Here is a 10,845-nt window from a genome sequence, read left to right as displayed (position 1 = left end):
GCTGTGCCGAAGGCTGCGGGGCCGGAGGTGAGAGGGGAGCGGGCGGCTCCCCGGGCGGGAGGAAGCGGGCCCGGGTCTCGGCTGCGCTCCTGGCTCGGCCCCGCCGGTGTCCCGGGGCTGCCCCAGGCTCGGCGCGGCGCCCCGGTTCCCCGCGTGCCCCACTGCGGGCGGGTGTCGCCAGTCCGGGCTGAACCCCCCGAGCCGCCGCCGGGACCTCCCGCTGCACCCTCCCCCCTCCTCCTGCCGCGCTCGGTGAGGCCGGTGGCACTGCGGGCTCAGAGGTACCCTGGGGCAGGGGACCCATGTCCCCCACCTGTGTCACCCACCCGGGGCCAGCCGTAGCCTAACACTGCGGGGAAGCTCCCCGGCAGTGGCGGCGGGGCATGTGCCGTGCCCGTGCCGTGCCGTGCCATAGGCATCAGGAATTCCCACAGCCGGCAGCCTTGGCCAGCGCAGGGTCCCAGGGATCCCCGGGCGACACCGCGAGAGCTCCGCATGGGGCCGGTGGGGTCCCTCACGCGGTTTCAATTCCCCCCATGGCGGTTCCGAGGGTTCTTGCCGGGGGCTGGGGGCGCTGGCAGCGGCGGGGCCGGACCGGACCGTGCCGCCTCTGGGCGCAGGTGCCGAGGCAGGTGCCCTCCCTCAGGGACGGCTCGTGTTTCCGGGCCCCATTGGGGGACGGCTCGTGTTTCCGGGCCCCATTGGGGGCTGATGGGGTGGCACCAGTTGCTCCAGCCCCACCGGGGCTTTGTTCGGAGCCGTTTCCTTTTGGCTCGGTCGTGCCGCCCTCCCCTTGGCACCCGGCCCGCGGCGCGGGGGGAGCCGGCAGCACAACCCCAGTCTCTGCCAGCACCCCCGGCCACAACGGCCCGGCGGCGGCTCCCACGCATCTCCTCCGCCCCGGTCCCCGCTGGTAAGTCGCCCTCTCCCCTCTTGGCCCACCGACTGCCCTAGGGTCGGGGTGGCATGGCGTGGTGCCCGTGCCCATCCCTCCGCGGCGCCAGCGCGGGCAACGGAATCCCAAAAGCAGCTGTTCCCGCTGTGCCCAGCTGCCCTGGGGTTTCGTTACCCGCGCTCGCGCTCTCGCCCCCCACGCCCCCCATTCCTGCCCACCACCCTGTGCTGGGCGAGAGCCGCGTGTCCCACTCCAACTTCTCCTGGGGCTGGGGCAGCGCCTGGGGCCACACTGGGAGAAGGGGGGTATCGGGATGGGGGCTCACCGGTGCCCAGCCTCGTTGCTCAGCCCCTGCACCGGGCTGAGGGCTCTTCTGTTTCTTGTGCCCCAGCAGCTAAAAATAGCAGCTGGCTTCCTGGGAGAGTATGGGGAGCATGGCTGCTTGGCCACAGGGTGGATGTGGTCACCTGCACCAGGGTGGTGCAGGCTGTGTGACACTGCCAAACTTCCTGCCCATGCCAGCTCTCCCTGGCCCCCGCAGCACCCTCAGGGGTGGGCAGGATCCAACCCCTGGAGAGAGATGGCTTTGGAATGACACGATCACTCCCGCTGAGCAGGCAGCCAGAGAGCCATCGGGGATGTCGTGTCTGTCCAAAGCTCTTTCGGCACCTCTGAGAGCCCTCCCCAGGCCGCTGCGCTGCCAGGGCCCACGTGGGTGGCCTGCAGGGATGCTCTAGGGATGTGGACGGATCCAGCCTGGACCCACCTTGAGTGGTGACACAAGGTCCAACAAGTCGCCCTGGCCAGGCAGGGGTCTGGGCAGCTCCTGTCCTGCGGACAGTCAGCAGTTGGTCTGGTGTGAGCAGCGATTCTCAGATCACCTCTTGGCTGTGGGTGGTGCAGGGAGCACCCCACCATGGCAGGGCTGGGGGACGTGTTCCCGCTCCTGCCCTGAGGCTGCAGATTCTCATGGGCTGTGGCCTGCAGCCCCGTGGCTCCAGAGCTGCCTGAGGAAGCCCAAAATGAGTTGTGTTCCTGGAAGAGCCCACGCAGCAGGATCTGCCCTCGCCCTGCTCCCCCTCTTTCCCACATGCACACAAGCCCTGGAGGAACCGGTTTGGGCCCTGCGGGCAGAGCTCTTCCCCCCCCCCCCCCCCCGGCCTCACAGCGAGGGCAGGAAGGGCACCGTAGAGAGGGAGGTCCCTAGCTCCTCAGGGTGCGTGCTGTGGTGGGGTTTGGTGCTTCCTGGATTCCTGCTTCCTGTCAACCAGGCTTGGTGCCATGGGGCTGGGGGTGTGCTGGGCCCTTGCCCTGTCCCGAGTTCAGCAGTCCCCAGCATGCTTCTCAGGTCGCTGGCCAACAGCGTGAGCCCTCTGTCAGATCTGTGTTGGAACCATTGCTGTGGAGCAGCTCAGCTCTGCAGATGTAATCAAGACCACGATGGCATGATCTAATCGCTTCCACTTCCTTCTTCCTGGCGCTGATAAGTGGGACGCTGCTCATGTGCTGGACAGGAGTAGCCCACTGGGGCAGGCCTGGGGGGCATCGCAGGGCCTGCACCCACAGCTGCTCATCGCTGTGCCATGCAGAGCCCATGCTGGGAGCACACGGGTGCCGCTGGTGTTCTCAGTCACATCATGTCACAGCCCAGCCGAGCCCTGGGGCTCGTGCTGGACAGGCTGGACTGGCCAGCCAGGGTCTGCCAGTGACACCATGCCACAGCTGGGGTCTGCCTCACACCCTCCAGCCCATCTAAACCTCCCTTTCCACCACTGCTCAGGCTGCTGGACCTGCTCCCAGGGCCCCTCGTTGTCCCCAACAGCCCGGGGACAGCTGGGCCATGCTCTACGCTGGGCCGTGCCCTCAGCTAGGCTACACTCCCTGCCCTGGGCAGCCCGTTCCTGCCCGGGCCTGTCTGACCCCGACATGGCCTCTGGCTCCTGCTCCCGCTCGGTTCTTGAGGGTTTTAGATCTGGGCACCCCAGTGTTGGAGAAGAGAGGACACCACTCCTATGCACCTCAGGGTGACACCATGGCCCTGCTGGGGTGAGGCTGAGCAGGACTGAGACCCTCCCGGGCCATTCGGGGTGCCTGGTTGCAGCCTCCGCCATGGTCCTGACCTGACACACCCATCATGGCGGCGCCCGCCACCCGCCACACCCACCATGGTGGCCCCGCGCCCGGTCCCCCAAGATGGCCGCTCTGCCCGGCCAACCCGCCCGCGACCAAGATGGCCGCCCGGGAGCGCCGCGCGCCGCGCCCAACATGGCGGCCACCTGCGGGAAGCGGGGAAGCGAGGCGGGATGTCACTTCCGGTCGCGGTGGCGGAAGCGGCGTTTGGGCTCCCATGGAGATGGGCGAGGGCCGCCCGGGGGTGGCTGCGACGCTGCGGGCGCTGAACGGGGCGCTCGGGCGGCCCGCCCCACTCTGGGTGAAGGAGAGCGGCGCCCGCAACCTGCGCCACCGGGATTTCCTGGCGCCGCGGGCGGCGCTGAGCGCCGCCTTTCCCGGCGGGCAGGTAGGCCGCGGCGGCGCGGGCAGGCATCGGTCGGGAGCGGGGATTTGCGGGAACTGTTTGATGGGGCCGAGGGTGGAACTGTCTTGTGCACGTGCAGCCCGGACCCTTCCTCGCACTCCGCCCGCAGGTGCCCCCCGAGGCCGTGTCGGCGGTGCCGTCGCTGCGGGGCCCAGCAGTGCTGCCGCTGCAGGTTTGCCGGCAGACGCCGGCGGGGTTGGCGGTGCAGGTGCGGCGCCCTGAGGCCTTCCAGCGCCTGCTGGGGCCGCTGCCCGGCCCGGCTTCCCCCGCGACGGGGGCGCGGACGGGCTGCGTGGTGCTGCACTGCCCGGCCCTGCGCGGCGCCGCTGCCCTGCGGCCCCGCCACCTCCGGTCCGTCCTGCTGGCCGACCACCTGGCCCAGCTGCTGCGCGCCCAGGGGTGAGTGCCTCCGTCCCGCCCTCCTCCCGGCCCCGCGCCACAGCCTCCGCCGCTCCCACTGCCTGCCTCGCCCTCTCTCGCAGGGTCGGCGTCCGCCTGGTCCCTGCCCTCACCGAGGACAGGAGATGGGACATCCTGCGGCAGCTCCGCATCTGCTGGCCCTCCGGCTCCGGTGGCTCGTCCCTCCCTGACGCCGTCTCGGCCTTGAAGGCAGCGCTAGGCCAGTGCCCCTGTGCCGCAGCCTGTGAGCAGGGGCCGGGCACAGCCGAGGGTGTCATCTTTAAGGTGCACCTGAAGAGCTTCGTGGAGCAGCAGGGCTTGGTGGGCTACGACCCCAATCTAGATGTGCTTCTCGGTGAGCCTCACGTATACAACAGCTCAGGTGTGGCAGTGGGGGCTGAATGGGTGCAAATAGGCCGGTTTCCTTTCAGTTGTTTTTTAACAAAAATAAGGGGGGTTTGGACACAAATTGCTTTCCCCTCTTATTCCCCTTCAGTCTGGTTTGAGCCTGGGGCAGTCCCAATGGTGTGGGATGGCGGGGGCTGGAGAACCCCATGTCCCACTGTGTCCCTCCTTCTTTCAGTGACGGAGGGGACACTGTGGTCCTTGGCTGAGCTGCAGGAAGCTGTTCTGCAGTGCCCAGTGAGTGACCCCCGGCACTGCCTGCCTCTCGCTTCCCAAATGTCCTTCCCTTCTGCCAGGCAATAGGATTGAGCTCCCTGTTGTGCTCTGCTGCAGGCCAAAGGCCAGAGCAGTTGCTGCAGCATCATACATGTGGTGAACTGTGAGGAGGAATTCCAGCAGCAGCAGCTGGATGTGCTCTGGAGGATTTTGGATCCGGGAGTCCACACAGCTTTGCAGGTGAGCAAGAGCAACCTCTGACCCTCCTCAGTGTGGCCCCCAGCATCCATCCTTGGTTCAGGACTAGGTTTAGAACAGGGCTGGATTTCACTCAGTTCCCAGCCTCAGCCTCTCTGTCTTTCAGAAACACCTTGTCTGTGGGCCAGTGAAGGTGACTAACCCCTCATCGCCCATTGGAGCAGACCAGTACTTCCAGTAAGTTAGTGTGCAAGGCACTTGCTGCTTTCTCTCCTGCCAAGGCTCCCTGTGGGCCAGCTCAGCCCACAGTGGATGGCTCTGTCTGTTTCTCCCAGGCTCCGAAAGCACCAGATGTATGAAGCTTCCGTGATAAAGTATGGGGAGCTTGCGCAAGGTGAGAGTTTGCTCTGGGGCTCCATGCATGTATGGATGCTGCTCCATCCCACCTTCATTGCTCCCATGAGTCCACAGCCAGGGCTGCACCCCTGCAGGGTGCTCCTTCTCCCCTCCAGAACTGAGCCAGGTGCTGCCCTTCCTTTGGGAAGGCATCTGTATATCCAGGGCACTGGCGCAGAGCAACTCCTTCTGATGGGAGCCAGAGCCAGTGGTGTGGTGGTCCTCACTACTACCTGGTCCTGGCAGTGGTCTCCTGCCTGGGTGCTGGGGGGTATCAGTACATGGGAATGGAGCAAGCTGTGCATGATGGCACCTATATTCTCCACAGATGAGGCCTGGACAGAGGTGATTGATACCCTGACAGTGGCTGCCATCAGGTTTGAGATGCTGAGCACTGCTCATCGGAGTCAGGTAGGACAGTGGCTTGCATGGAGCCAGGGCTGGCAGGCTGTGGGTACAGAGCGAATCCGTGATGAGCAGCCTGGACTGTGACTTCTCCCTGCCCTCAGATCACCCTGGACCTGGAGAACAACAGCATCTCCACAAAGGGAACGAAGAGCGGCGCCTTTGTGATGTACAACTGTGCCCGGCTGGCCACACTCTTCAACACCTTCCAGCGGGCTGTGGAGCGGGGTGAGCATCAGCCCCACCACTCTCCTCTGACAGCCACTCCTGGAGTCACAGGTGCTTCTTTGGGCACAACAGTCTCCCTGCTTTCCAGGCACATATCCACCTCTGCCACCAGTGTCTGAACTGAACTTCTCCTGCCTCCGAGAAGAGGTGAGTGCTGAGAGGAGGAATGGGGAGATCTGTGCACCCTTGGCTCTGGTGATGGATGCTACTGGCCCAGGAGAATCTGACACTGAGACATGTAATCCCTTCACAGGGCGAATGGCTCCTGCTCTTCAACTATCTCCTGCCCTTCCCTGAAGTCCTGCAGCAGGCAGCACAGCTGCCCCCACCCTCCAAGGGGATCCGGATCACTGCCAACACAGAGACAGTAAGTGCCATGTGCCATAGCACCCATGGATACTGCTCCAGCAGTCCCAGTCTAGGGCAAAACTCCACACCAGCAGGTACTGCCCACTGGTGAGCAACACAGGGCTGATGCTTACAGAATAGATTGCAATGCCCCTGGGGCAGTTTCTGCTGTGCTGGGGGGGGTAAGGGCCCAAGAGCAGCCAGAATTCACTGTGCAGTGAGAATGTCTTTGCCTTGCAGGTATGCAAGTTCCTGATCCAGCTCAGCATGGATTTCAGCTCCTACTACAACCGGGTGCACATCCTGGGGGTGAGTTGGATGTCCCAGCCTGCAGCCTTGTGGCCCTGCAGTCCTTTTGGGGCTGCACTGCACTTGGGGGGCAGCCATGTGGGGAATAGTGCCAGCAGTGTGATCTCCCCCTGCCCCAGCCTCCAAGGGTGCACAGGCAGCAATGCCTGCATGGCCAGCCTGTCGAGGGGCAGTCTGGCCACCAGCCCCAAGCTGCCACCCTTCTTCCTGCAGGAGCCGTTCCCTCACCTCTTTGACCAGATGTTTGCCCGCCTCCAGCTGCTGGGAGCAGTGAGGGATGTGTTCCACAGTGCACTGGCAACTCTGCACCTCCCTCCTCTCAGCCAGATCTGAGCCACCCCTGAAGAGCTGTGCCATAGTGTGACAGTCACCTACACACCACAGTTTGTGGGGGAGAACAGGGCACATTCTCCCGGCAGGGCAAGGGGCTGCACCAGTGGCAGGCAGGGCCCATGGTGTTTGGGGATTGGTCTGTGCTCCCTGCAGCTGTGTCCAGTGTGGGACATGGATGCCCCTCCACATCCACAGCAGCAGAAGGGAAAAAAGCTTGTGTGGCACCCCAGCAGCTGGGCTGGGAGTGTGAGGGAGGTGGCACCAGGGACCAGTCATGACAAAGTCAGACAGACACCAACTTCACTTCCCTAAAAACTGTTTATTGGAGTGAGCTCCATGCTGGCAGGGAGCTCCTGAGGTTCCAGGCTCCCACTGGCCTCTGAGCCAGGCCCCAGTACTGGGGTCCAATACACTTCTTGCTGGACAAATGCTCTGTGTGTCTGACATCAGGGTTCTTTGTCCTCCTTCAATCTGACTGTCCTGGGTCCTTCTGCTGTGCAGGAACAACCCACGTGGCATTTGTGGGCAGCCACCCCCTCACACCACAGGGTGCTGCTGTGAGGGTCAGCATCCTTGTGCATTTCAGCACCATCCTCAGCACTGGAGGGCCAGGACTATCACACAGGACCCTGTCTCAGGGCACACAAGGCTGCAGCCCACCATGTGTCACACCAGTGCCTGGACCCTTCCTGGCCTCCTACTGCTCTCAAGCTACCAGGGCCAGGCCATGGCCTCAGTGCCTTCCCATGCACAGCTCCTCTCTGTGACCAAGATCAGAAAGCCCAGGCATGAGTCCTTCACACCTTGGAGAGAAAGAGCTTCTCCTGGGCAAGGGGGACTGACAACCCCACTTCTTTACTGCATGGGGAGCCCCAGGCTTGTCCAGGCAGGATCACATCTGCCTTCTTCCCTGAGACCACCAGTTTTGAGCACCGCAGCCATGGCTATGCTGCCCCTAAAGGAGCCAAACATGCCTGTCCTCTCAGGACAGGACACATCAGTGTGCAGGCTGAAGGCAGGGGCCGCAGTGACGGGCAGAGCCCAAGCGCAGGGTGCCCTCCCAATGCAGGAAGGGACCTTGATATGTCACACACCTACCCCATTTCTGGGGAGCCTCTTTGTGGAGGAGGTTTGGAGGGGGCTGTGCCACACAGCATCTCCAGGCCCTGCCCACAGAGCACACAGTAGTACCGCAGCTCGCCCCCGGCCTCTAACACCTCCCAGCAGTCCAGCTCGGCCAGGTCAGGCACATGGAAGAAGGTGCTGCTGAGGGGGACCAGCTCGCCTGGGAGCCGGTTCCACAGTGTCAGACGCTGGTCCACTGAGGCAGAGAGCAGCAAGTCTGGCCGCAGCACCCGGATCCCCGTCACGTGGGCAGCATGGGCACAGGGCCTAGACACCCGCTCCAGGACCTGCAGGCAGGTCCCTGCTGCGGCCTCACCCCTGCCCAGGGCCACCTCCAGCAGGCAGACATGGATGGAGCCATCATCGCTGCCACTGGCCACCAGGTACTGTCCCTCGGGTGTCTTGCGGATGTGGAGGCTGTTCACTCCGCAGCTGTGGGCCATGATGGTGACCAGTGGGGTGTCCAGGGCTGGGAAAACAGGCTCAGTTAAGAGAGCAACTCTCACCTTGGTCAGAGGGAGCAGAAGAGCTGCCCGGCAGCAGCACTCACCCAAGGGCTGCATCTCTCCCTCTGCTTGGTGCAGGGCATCCACCGCGTCCACGATGGGGCCAGTGATGTCCCAGAAAGCAACGCTGCCATCAGTGGCTGCACTGCACAGGAGGTGCCTCCTAGAAGGGGGGTGTAGGGGGAGTCTCTGGCTGCAGCCCTGAGGGTCTCCACTGAGATCCATGGAAGTGGCAGAACAGCCCCCAGGGATTAACTTCTCCCTTCCCTCTACCTGCTGAGCTGCCATCCCTGTGAGGACAGACATTTCTGCCCACAACCCATCGGTTGCAGCCCAGCATTCTGGGCTCACCTCTCCCCTTCTGCCGATGTGTGCAGGAACGCCTCCACCTTCAGTACACAGCGCTGGTGGTGAAATGACTCTGCCACTAGCACCAACTTCCGAGCAGCCTCCAGCAGCCCAAAGATCCTGTAATGGAGCAGAGGGCAGTTGGCTGTGGGAGAATAGGAGCCCCTGACTGTCCCATTTCCCACCATGCACTGTCCTATGCCCAGCTCAGAGCAGGTCACATCCATGGCAGCAGCCTCCTGTGCGGAGCCCACTCTGCTGCCACCACCAGCTCCATTCTCCCTCTCAGGCCCCATGATGGCTTCTCACCGGACTGATCCATCACTGCAGGCAGCAGCCAGGAACTTCCAGGGTGTTGGCAGCTGCTTGGTGGTGGTCCCAGGCACAACTGATAGGGACATGTACCTGCAGCAAAGACACAGCACTCACCAACACCTCTGTGGCCCCATGGAGGGGGGTGGCCCAGGAGAGCAGCCCTGAGCCTTTCCCTAACACCAAAAGCCCCTTGAGGCCCACGGGACACTGTACACCAGGAATCATATGTGAAGCCACACTGGCCCTGTCTGCCTCTGCTGTGAGCCTGCAGCTGCACAGAGCAAGTATTCCAGTGGAGGCCCATGCAGTTCCCAGCACCCTCCCACACTGTGATCACTACTAACCCTGCCTTGGGCAGTCCCTGAGCATCACCTTGTTTCTGGGTCCATCTTGACAAGCTTGTGCCTGTTCTTCTTCTGCTCCCAGTGCTTGTCCAGACGGTGGGAGGCCACATGGATGACCTGGCAGGCCACAGCACTCTTAGATACTGTGTCCCCAGTGCACAGCAGCTGGTAGCACTCAATCTGTGCCCGGCCACCTGCAGAGAAGAGCAGGGCAGACAAGCCCTCATCACCAAAACCCTCATCTCCAGGTCCCATGGCAAATGCCAATGCCCTCACACTGGAAATGTGGTCACTGAGGCGGGCAAGGGGCATGGCTGCCCGAGAGTTCTCACTGAGCACCAGGACACAGGCTGTGGTGTCCTCACTGCCGGTGACAAACACATTAAGGGTGGCATGGCCGGGCACTTCCATGGCCCCCAGGTGCCGCACACAGGTGATCTCCCGGCCGTGCAGGGATGCCAGCAGCACCTGCTGCTCGCAGGGCTCAGCCTCGCGGTGGTACAGCATCACATCCCCAGACTTGATAAAGGCGAACACCTCGGCCAAGGGGCTGCTGTAATAGCTCCAGGAGCGGTGCCCGCCTCCACAGGGGATGCAGTGGAGATTCTCGCCGGTTCTGCTGCTCCACACAACGAAGTTGTCAGCGTGAAAGCCCAGCACAAGCAGGTCCCCATCTGAGGTGAAGCGCAGCTCCTCAATCCACTGCAGCCCTTTGCAGGGCCTGTGCTTCTGCAGGACCTCCAGCTGCTGGTCCTGCAGGCGGAGCTGGCGGTAGACACCATCCCGGCCAGTGCTGTAAATGTAGCCCCTGTGGATGGTCACCGAGGTAACTCCTGTCTTCCCATGGAGTCCGAAGAGCACTGACAGTGGGGACTCAAGAGGAAGAGCCCCTTTGTGCAACAAGCAAGAGGGCTCCAACTCATTGCTGGAGTCCTCAACGACCGGGTCAGTGCCACCATTGGCAATGTTGGTGCTTTCTGCAGCTGACCCCGAGGAGCTGCTGCAGGAGAAGAGGAGGAGGGAGCCCCGGCGGTCCCCGCAGACAAGGAGCCCTTCCTGGGGCAGGAAGGCGGCGCAGGTGTGCCAGCGCTGCTTGCAGGGGGGCAGCAGGTACCGACCCATGAGCCGCACCCAGGGTGCCTGCCCGAGGCGGTGGGTGACGTCCAGCCAGAGCATCTCCCCGTCGGGCCCGGAGGCCAGAAGGGCAGCGGCGGTGGCGGGGGGCAACCCGGGGCGGGGGGCCCAGCTCAGCCCGTGCACTGCCCCCTCGAACAGCCTGTGCTTGGCGGCGGCCCCGGGCCGGCTCAAGGCGAAAAGGAGGAGGCGCCCGTCGCCGCCGGCCACGGCGCAGAGAGTCTCGTCTCGTCCGTGCAGCGGGGCGGCCGCCAGCACGGCGCGGGGCCCGCTGGCGGTGGGGTGCAGCACCAGTTCCCACCGCCCCTGAGCCGCCTCGAACGTCGCCAGCCCGCCCGTCTCGCCCAGCGCCAGCACCCGCCGCGGCCCTACCAGCAGCACGGCCCCGGAGCGCCCGCGGGCCGT

General features: G+C 64.0%; 2 protein-coding genes across 3 annotated transcripts; one reads left to right on the top strand and one right to left on the bottom strand.

Moving 5' to 3' along the window:
• Positions 1 to 1,259: 1,259 nt before the first annotated feature.
• DALRD3 (DALR anticodon binding domain containing 3) lies at positions 1,260 to 7,097 on the top strand. 2 transcript variants are annotated; one of them, XM_042019784.1, is made up of 13 exons: positions 1,260 to 3,413; positions 3,541 to 3,830; positions 3,914 to 4,212; positions 4,414 to 4,472; positions 4,569 to 4,691; positions 4,816 to 4,886; positions 4,985 to 5,043; positions 5,374 to 5,456; positions 5,555 to 5,678; positions 5,767 to 5,825; positions 5,932 to 6,045; positions 6,267 to 6,335; positions 6,549 to 7,097. In XM_042019784.1, exons 1-13 carry the CDS (start codon positions 3,030 to 3,032, stop codon positions 6,666 to 6,668), a joined length of 1,854 nt encoding a protein of 617 aa, XP_041875718.1. In that variant the 5' UTR covers positions 1,260 to 3,029; the 3' UTR covers positions 6,669 to 7,097. The 2 variants fall into 2 exon arrangements, with proteins under 2 accessions (XP_041875718.1, XP_041875719.1); XM_042019785.1 differs by having other exon boundaries at positions 1,272 to 3,413; positions 3,914 to 4,185.
• On the bottom strand, positions 6,968 to 10,842 carry LOC121660428 (WD repeat-containing protein 6-like; the record flags this gene model as incomplete). The annotated part of the gene is made up of 5 exons (XM_042019786.1): positions 6,968 to 8,262; positions 8,344 to 8,462; positions 8,651 to 8,767; positions 8,957 to 9,052; positions 9,335 to 10,842. Coding segments are annotated over 5 exons (2,340 nt in total), but the record flags the coding sequence as incomplete, so codon positions are not given.
• Positions 10,843 to 10,845: the final 3 nt, after the last annotated feature.

Source organism: Corvus kubaryi, unplaced genomic scaffold, assembly GCF_017639235.1.
Source record: "Corvus kubaryi isolate FWS band 111438036 unplaced genomic scaffold, C.kubaryi_AGA036_p1.0 35601, whole genome shotgun sequence".
Classification (NCBI taxonomy): domain Eukaryota; kingdom Metazoa; phylum Chordata; class Aves; order Passeriformes; family Corvidae; genus Corvus; species Corvus kubaryi.
The sequence above is the reverse complement of the archived record's forward strand: the minus strand, read 5'-3'. Positions and strand labels throughout refer to the sequence as shown.

Bases quoted from the DNA above. Each gene is read 5' to 3' on its own strand.
- DALRD3 (XM_042019784.1), top strand. From the start codon at position 3,030: ATGGCGGCGCCCGCCACCCGCCACACCCACCATGGTGGCCCCGCGCCC. The intron at 3,831-3,913 runs GTGAGTGCCTCC...CCTCTCTCGCAG, and splicing joins CAGCTGCTGCGCGCCCAGGG to GGTCGGCGTCCGCCTGGTCC. The intron at 5,679-5,766 runs GTGAGCATCAGC...CCTGCTTTCCAG, and splicing joins CCAGCGGGCTGTGGAGCGGG to GCACATATCCACCTCTGCCA.